At 45.7% G+C, this 9,537-nt stretch overlaps 1 protein-coding gene across 1 annotated transcript in view; it reads right to left on the bottom strand.

The window, feature by feature from the left end:
• Positions 1–776: 776 nt before the first annotated feature.
• Positions 777–9,537, bottom strand: part of gpc5b (glypican 5b) — a 77,242-nt gene continuing 68,481 nt past the window's right edge. Inside the window, 1 exon segment of the mRNA XM_070447574.1 lies at positions 777–3,139. Coding sequence (XP_070303675.1) covers positions 2,940–3,139 — 200 coding nt within the window. The 3' untranslated portion in view covers positions 777–2,939.

Raw genomic sequence — 9,537 nt, 5'->3', positions numbered from 1 at the left:
AAAGGGTAACCCCATCATCGGCCAAGCTAAATCCTATTCAATCTTTGTGATAGAAAACTGAATTCAATAGACTAATGGAGTTGAGCCAAAATTATGTGGCCTGGCCTGGCCAAGCTCCAGGTCCAGCCACAGTGTCACAGACGCTCTGGCACTTTGTTAGTCTACTGTATGTAGAAATCTGATGTTAGGTTAACCTCTTGAGATGAAGCGTTGGCATAAATCAATTCACTATTTTTCTGCCTTTGTGTGTTTTTTATTAAAACGTTTGTACGTCGGATTGGATTCCACCTTTAACCTTTGTAGCATTTGGCGAATTTGATCAACTTGGGTACCTTGTAGACTTGTCAGAACACGTTCAGTTGCACTTAGACATAGTGGAAGTTTGTGAAACCAGCGTTCTGTCTCTCTCTCCTTGTGGTTGTGTGCTCTGCCTCACAGGTTAGTTGATATTCAGTGAGAGATGTAATTATTATCTAACAGGGCCTGTAGGGCACTGGTAGTGATTGGCACCAGTTAGTGGGGTTTGGCAGCAGCCCTTGCCAATCCAATCACTGTAATCCGGTGAAGGGCCAGAGGGCAATGAGCAGCGGCAGCCAGCACAGTCTAGCCCTGCGTAGCCTAGCCTTGCCTAGCCTAGCCCGGCTTAGCTCAAGAGGCACAGAGTGGCAGAAACAACATGGGCATGCACTGTTTGGCAAAGCCATGCAGAATCCCCTGCACAGATTTGGAAATATACTGTAGAAAGTCCTTGTTTGAGAAGCAAATCTTCCCCAATACAATATTCAACTTCCTTTATTAGTATTCATATCAACACCGCAAGCATACTGTCTCATAGCAGATGAGAAAAGAATGTTCACAGCTTGACGGTTTGGCTATGCATGACTGGACCTGAAATAAAACACGTCCTTACCACACTAACAGTTTTCTCAGGAACAGCTTGGCTAAGTGCCTCGACAAACACTTTGAACAGTTTGAGGAAAACAAATCAGACTTTCATGCAAACTCACACAATCTCAGTCAGAGAATGCAAAGAGAGAAATGAGGAAAGACACAGTGTGGCAGGCACATCATGGTCAGGTTGACTGTTAATATGTTTATTAAAATGCCAATGCGAGTCTACAAAGTCTCCATCCGTTTCAGATAAAGGGCCAGTCTAATATATCAGTCCTGTCATCACTCACCTGGCTCTGAACATTTCTGGCCTTTTAAAGGGGTTGCAAAGCAAGATTAGCCTCACTTGGCTCGCGAGTTTACATGAATGGTTCACTACCACRGAATCAGCGCAGAGGTAATCAGTCTGGTACTGTAATTACGAGGATAAAGCAAGATCTCATCATATCAAAAGGTCTGATTGGCCAATTAACATTGACATTCAAAGGAGTGGAGCAGCAATGATGAGGTACATTACTGGACCTGGCATTCAGAACTAACAGGTGAGCCATAGGGTGCATTGCTATCCAGTATAGCAGAGTATTGTACCTGTCACTCACTCTGTCTCCTGGCAACAGCTCAAAGCCACCTGGATAGACAGGGAGTTCATGGGGGTCTTTATTGAGATGAAGGCTCTTTTTATTTGCAGCTTTTGTTTCCTTGCTAGGTAAAACACACTTGGTTATCGTAAACCTGAAACTTCATGCAGGACGGAGGTGTTTGCAGCATCCCTTTAAAGATGGAATCTGCAGTAGGGGAAACAGCACCACTGACCACCCCACGGCCGTTGTTATTGTTTTTCTTTTGTTGACGAAGCGGAGGTGAGGAGCGTTGTGTAACCTGGTAAAAAAAAAAATCCAGTACTATTCTGCTGCATTGATGTCTGAGGGAAAAACTGTGTTGGTTGTTTGCAGTAACTTCTTTGTTGTTGTAATATCGCAAACAGACGTGCCAGTCTGTTAGCCATTTCTGTACTAAGAAAATGAAACATTTAAACCAAAGATGAACATTGTGTGTGACTTCAAATATATACATTTATACACTTGCCATTATAATAGAGGTGATGTTTGTGCAATGGATGCATGTTAACTAGGATGTCAGTGTGTGGGAACATAYATTGRGGGTCGGGGTTGGTGCCCATCAAAACATACGGGTCAAATGATTTGGTGAAGTTTATATAAAGGTATCCAAAACCTTTCCACAGCAACAACTCCAATCAAGCCCTTGTTATCCTATCCTTATACAGTACAAACTGTATATTTACATAAATATGTATATTTACATTTGTCCAATAGATCAGTTCTAGTACTGTACAAGCCATTATAAGTTGTTACAATTAAAGTAAATGATATGGTAAAGAAACCCACATGTAGACATAAGTATAGGTAAATAAAGGCACACAAACAAACAAATACACAATCAAAGTCCCACATGGGACCATATAAAACATGTACAGTGTGCTCGGTGACTATTGACAGAAGGCATAATCAAACACAAACTAAGTAACAAATAGAGAGAGCCCAGAGAACATGGCAGTTGGCTTTGGGTGTGGACAGGTGAGGAGAGATGATGTCTGTGTTGGGCCTGATGACATTCTTAAGTTCAGCACTGTTTCTGAACTTTACTGTTCATGACCTAAACCTAGGGACCACAGGAGAACCAAGAGAGTAGTGGGACATATAGCTGACCACATCTGACGGTCAACTGACCAGGCAGTCCAGTGAACCAGAGAGGAGGAGGCAGTGAGGACAAAGCAGAGGTAAAGGCAGCAAGGGAGAGAGAGAGAGAAATGCAGACATCCTACATCGCACAAACACAGCCATGCAGTCCAGCTCCCGCCAACTAACAGAGAGCAGCTGGGGAAAAGCCGCAGGTTGGCTGGTGAGCACCTCCTCTTGTTCTCCTTCTCATCCGCCTCTACCTGCTTTTCCTTCTTGTGAATGCTCCCCACCTCTCTCCAGTGCTCAGTGGCGTCATCAGCGGAGGGGAAGGGGGTCTCAGAGTTGGTGTCATGGTAACCCCAAGGCAGACAGAAGGGTGATGAGGGTGATGGTGATAGCTGGGTGGTGTGTTGGGGTGTGGCCCGCGGCTTTCACAGCTACCTGTGGAGGGGGTTGAATGGTAGGGACCTGGCGTGGGGGCTCCCTGGCTCCTGGGCTCTTCCCCAGTGGAACACCAGCAGTGGCCATGTCCACTCTCTCATTCTCATCTGGGGAGAGAAACAGAGAGAGATACCAGATAGAGCTATTGCTGTCACATCAAAGAGGTACAAGGGGAAAGAAAGAGAGGACAGAACGATTAAGACAGAGGGAGTGAGGTATCCTAACACAGACACACACAAACCTGTTGAAGGAGATCTACAAAACCTGAGATCATTTGAAACTCGCTACTGACAGATAATACACCCACAAAACAAGGAGACAAAAACGAATGTTTACAGTAAATTTGTGAGAACAACTCTGTCAAAGATTAACCCTACTTGGTTTCATGAGTTTCGTGGATTTTTCACCCCGCAGCTTTGAATCAAGGGTGAGCTGTGGTGAGTAAATCACTGAGACAGTAATGGGACTGATAGTGGTATATAGTGAATGTAATGACAGTTAACAACATGAACCTGACAGCAGTTACAGCTAAAGCCAGTTAATGATCCACAGACATACAAGCTCCTGTGTGTGTATGTATATTATGCAAGAACACACACAAAGTATTTAGATATTTATTTGCATAGGCCTATTGCTTTTAGTCAGATGGCCGTCCACAAATACACATACTGTACCAGTCAAAAGTTTGGACACGCCAACTCATGCAAGTGTTTTTCTTTATTTTTTATATTTTCTACATTGTGTAATAATAGTGAAGACACCAAAACTATGAAATAACACATATGGAATCATGTAGTAACCAAAATATATTTTATATTTAAGATTCTTCAAAGTAGTCACCCTTTTCCTTGATGACAGCTTTGCACACTCACCAGCAAAGCACCCCCACATCATCACACCTCCTCCTCCATGCTTGTGGGAACCACAACATGCGGAAATCATACATTCACCTACTCTGCATCTCTCAAAGACACGGCGGTTGGAAACAAAAATCTCAAAGTTGGACTCATCAGACCAAAAGACAGATTTCCACCGGTCTAAATGTCCATTGCTTGTGTTTCTTGGCCCAAGCAAGTCTCTTCTTATTGTTGTCCTTTAGTAGTGGTTTCTTTGCAGCAATTCGACCATGAAGGCCTGATTCATGCAGTCTCCTCTGAACAGTTGATGTCGAGATGTGTCTGTTACTTGAACTCTGTGAAGCATTTACTTGGGCTGCAATTTCTGAGTCTGGTAACTCTAATGAACTTATCCTCTGCAGCAGAAGTAACTCCGGGTCTTCCTTTCCTGTGGCGGTCCTCATGAGAGCCAGTTTCATCATAGCGCTTGATGTTTTTTGCGACTGCACTTGAAATTTTCCGCATTGACTCACCTTCCTGTCTTAAAGTAATGATGCACTGTCATTTCTCTTTGCTTATTTGAGCTGTTCTTGTCATAATATGGACTTGGTATTTTACCAAATAGGGCTATCTTCTGTATACAACCCCTACCTTGTCACAACACAACTGATTGGCTCAAAGACATCAAGAAGGAAAGAAATTCCACCAATTAACAAGGCACACCTGTTAATTGAAATGCATTCCAGGTGACTACCTCATGAAGCTGGTTGAGAGAATGCCAAGAGTGTGCAAAGCTGTCATCAAGGCAAAGGGTGGCTATTTGAAGAATCTCAAATATAAAATATATTTAGCACTTTTTTGGTTACTTCATAGTTTTGGTGTCTTCACTATTATTCTACAATGTAGAAAATAGTAAAAATAAAGAAAAACCCTTGAATGAGTAGGCGTGTCCAAACTTTTGACTGGTACTGTACATATACACRGGTGTGCGCGAGTGTGAGGTAAGTTTTAATCAATCAGTGTGTCTCCCTGCCCAGGCGAGGTCCTTAGTAGAAGCAGGCTGGAGGCTTGGTTTGTCCTCAAAGAGAGTTGTTGTTCCAGCAGATACACAACATATGTCTGGAGAACACACTCCAGGTGCCCCTCTTCTGCTCAACGGCACTATGTGTGTGTGTGTGTGTGTGTGTGTGTGTGTGTGTGTGTGTGTGTGTGTGGTTGGATGTACTGGTGTCGGCTGGCATGCATTTCACTCCCTGACAAAACCTCTTCCTGCTCCCAGGAGTGTTGGCTGAGCTAAATGAGTGGATTAAGACAGTAAAGGCATCACGGACAGCCGAGGGGAGAAACAGAGCACAACAGACACGTCCTCTCACAATGGCCATTGTACTCACACTACAATAACAAAGGAGCTCTTTATCTGCCATTGCAATAGGGTGAGCTGTAATTGATCATTACAAAATCATTATCGGAGATGAACAAACAGCCCCAATAGGCCTATTGACTTTAGCGATTGTATTGGCAGGATTTGCACATCCCAATGTGTTTGCCTGAATGTTTACAGCACGTCTGGTGAATGTAAATCTGTGCATGAGAAAATCAGTGTGGGTCCTCAACAGATGATTTAATAGCGCCAGAATGTTTAGTCACTCTGCATCTGTCCTGGATTTCATACCATCTCAGTCACTGGCTATGAGGAAACTTATATTCTTCTGGAGAGTCAGGCTCCATTGGACGAGTGCGTGGAGGAGGAACAGGGCTCTGGAGACACACTGGAAGCCTGGTGCGTGGTGTAGGCACTGGTGGAACTGGACTGGGGCGGGGAGGTGGCGCCGGAAATACCGGACCGTGCAGGCCAGGCATGCACTCCCTTGAGCACCGAGCCTGCCCAACCTTACCTGGTTGAATGGTCCCCGTCGCCCGCCCAGTGCGGGGAGGTGGAATAACCCGCACCGGGCTATGTAGGCGAACCGGGGACACCATGCGTAAGGCTGGTGCCATGGTAAGCCGGCCCGAGGAGACGCACTGGAGACCGGACGCGTTGAGCCAGCTTCATGGCACCTGGCTCAATGCCCAATCTAGCCCTACCAGTGCGGGGAGGTGGAATAACCCGCACCGGGCTATGAACATGTACAGGAGACACCGTGCGCTCTACTGCGTAACACGGTGTCCGCCCGTACTCCCGCTCTCCACGGTTAGCCTGGGAAGTGGGCGCAGGTCTCCACCTGCCCTCGGCCCACTACCTCTAAGCCCCCCCCCCCAATAAATTTTTGGGTTGTACTTGCGGCCTTCCAGCCTTGCCTCCGTGCTGCCTCCTCATATCGCCTCCTCTCGGCTTTCGCTGCCTCCAGCTCTTCACGAGGGAGGCGATATTCTCCCGGTTGTGCCCAAGGTCCCTTTCCATCCAAAATCTCCTCCCATGTCCATGAATCCTTTGTTCCTTGCTCCTGTTGCCACTGATCACGCTGCTTGATCCTTGTTTGGTGGGTAATTCTGTCACGATCGTGTGGAGGAGAGACGGACCAAGGCGCAGCGGGATATGAATACATCTTCTTTTATTAGAACGACGAAGATGAAACACGAAACGAAACACTTATACAAACTATACAAAACAACAAACGACCGTGAAGCTATAAACGTAGTGCACACACACAGGCTACAAACGTTCAACATAGACAATTACCCACAAACACCTAAAGCCTATGGCTACCTTAAATATGGCTCCCAATCAGAGACAACAATAACCAGCTGTCTCTGATTGAGAACCAAATCAGGCAACCATAGACTTTCCTAAACACCTACACTCAACCATAGACATACCTAGACACATACACTCAACACAAACCCATACACTACAACCAACACCCCCTATACCATATAATCACCCAAAACACACACATACCCCATGKCACACCCTGACCTAACTAAAATAATAAAGAAAACAAATAATACTAAGGCCAGGGCGTGACAGGCTCATTCTCATTCAATCTGCACTGGGACAAGCAGCACAAACACACAACTCTGTATGTGTGTTTGTGTGTGCACATGCATATGTAGAGGTGTGTGGGTGTATGCGTGCATGTGTGTGTGTGTTTAGAGGTCAGGGGTAATTGAGACAGTTTAGGGAGGAGGACATGACAGAGGATAGTGGTAGAGCAGTAGAGCTGGTGGTAATGGGGCACTAAGCCTCGTGTCTACCCGTCTACATGCCCTACAGCACCGCTGTCTCCTAGCAACGCAGGTTGACGTTTATTGTCATGAGTCTTACCCTGGAGGCAGAACTGAGCGGTTTCCGCAAGATGGGCCAGCTACAAAGTACAAAATTGGCTATATCGCAAAATTTAATGAAAACAAAAGCTTAGCTTATGGTTTAAGGTTAGCGTTAGGCATTACAGTTAGCAGTGTGGTTAAGGTTAGGGTTAAATCAGATTTTAGGACTTTGTGGCTGTGCCAGCTAGTGACCACTCTGCAGAGCCGCCTCCAGTACATGAGTCATCTTAATAAATGCCAAACTGCCCTAGCAGCCCCAGAACATGTCACTCACTGGGGATAGAGTGGAGACACACAGCCAGTTGGTGAGTGATGAGCAATGCCCAGAGTCCCCATGCTAATAAGCCCATTTAACCTTTCCAAGAAGAGGTTAATGTGTGCGTGTGTTTGTGTGTGTGTGTGTGTGTATGACGTTGACATTTCCAGAAATCTTCAGTGCCGAGGTCCATAGGGATAATATCAGGAATTGCTCTAAAAAAAGTCTGTGTCTGTGTCTATGTCCATGTATACAGTGAATATGAGATGTGAATGTAACAGAGTTGACGATTTCATCTTAAATCTTACCATAAATCCCATTGTGACAGGGGCAATGGAAGCTTTTAGTGCGCAACAGGGAGTGGCAATTGAATGCAAGCTTCACACATTTTGCATTGTTAAAACATTCTAGACTGTTTATCTATGGGTAACAGGGTTAACGTGTTATATACTCGACCCGCTCAGTTGTCCACCACAAAACCAGAAAATGATGTCAAAATGCTGAATCTTGGCACTTTAGCAAGTCTTTATTAATGTAAAAAAATCAGGATTTATTCAATTCTCAATGTGATCTATATTAAAGGGGCACTTCATTGAATATAACATTCAATATTGGCCCACAATTTCTACTTCAAATATTAAAGGAACACAAAAAGCAATAATTTCTTGGAAAAACCCTGCTATGAATATGAACCTTTTATTGTAATGTGTGTAATTTGAGGGTGTACTGTATTGGAATGAGTCTGTCCCAGTTACTATGAAAGGCTGTTACAACACAGTGTGAAGGGTTAGTAGTGAGACACAATCAGGGACACTGCCAGGTTTGATGTATGCATCCTGAATTGTGGCCAGACTACGTGTCTGATAGAGACGTCAGCTACTGCAGATCTGGGCTAAGGAAAGAGTCCCTCAGCTCTGCCTGCTTTCAGCTTGGGCGTCGTGGGGGTTGGCGTATGCAAGGGGTTTGCAATGGGCAACAGCAGGGGCTCTCGAGCATGGTGAAGGGAAATAAATCACCCAGCCGGGAGACATCGCCGTGACAACCCAGAGGAATTCGCCCAGCGAGCGGAGCCAGACAGGGTGAAATATGGAGGAGATCTCAGACCCAGCTGCAGATGCTTGCCTCCCTGCCTCTGCCTGGCTTCAGCAGAGCACATGGCTTCCTCTCTCACACAGACATGTTCATGAGAGGAGGAACACCATGCTCCATCAGGATTTCTGTTTGTCACAATCTTCACTTGACTGATGAGCTAATTTTATACTTACAGGCCATTCCTCGTGGTCTTTGGCTGAATAGAAACATGTACGCTAATCAGCTGGAGACCAGTTTCACCTGGACTGCCCTTGTTTTGGATACAGTAACAGTTGTGTAACACTCAGATTTTTGACAAAGCAGGAATCATAAATATGGCAAATGGCCAAAAAACAGGGGTTGGCAGGGCAGGAATGTCATTAACACAAAGGAAGGACGTGTGGTGTGTGTGCCACTCCTAACCACCTGAGCGAGGGCGTGGCGCTTCAGTGTCACACTATAACAAGGCAACAGTCACCATTGCGGTCGGAACATGTGACAACGTCCCGTCGGTGGGTGGGTCAGGACGTTGTGAGATCAGACATGGGGAATTGAAACCCCCCCCAAGGCCAGAGGCATCAGGCCAGTCAGTCATTAACCTGCTCCAACCCAGGGGAGGAGCAGTCAAACCCCACACAGGAGGAGAGGGTTTGACACCCCATTTTCTCACCTTCAGTGACAGCTAGTGGGGGAATTCACCCAGCACTGTGCTGTGTGACTGTATGCTGGACAGGTGTGTCTTGGAAATGCCCCGTGACAACAAACAGGAGATGCAGCATGTCAGGGCTAGAACACAGGCAGGATTCAGATTGGCTGAGGTGAGGTCACCTTAATTATAGTTTACCATGCTGATGCAGTCTGGCGGCCCTTTATGTGGAAAACACCAGTCTTATAATTATCAATACGCACATACACATACCAGGACATAAGATACGGGCTGGGGTTTCAGTGTGTGACACATGCAAACAGTGGTCTGAGCTCCTGCCAGAGACCTGTGTGGTACCGGTAAGGGAGCATCCTTTGTGCCACGTCTGAGACTGCTGATGGATATGAGGAGGGAGGATTGAGGTGTGGA

This window comes from Salvelinus sp. IW2-2015, linkage group LG16 (genome assembly GCF_002910315.2).
Source record: "Salvelinus sp. IW2-2015 linkage group LG16, ASM291031v2, whole genome shotgun sequence".
Lineage (NCBI taxonomy): Eukaryota > Metazoa > Chordata > Actinopteri > Salmoniformes > Salmonidae > Salvelinus > Salvelinus sp. IW2-2015.
This window is presented reverse-complemented; position numbering and strand designations above follow the sequence as displayed.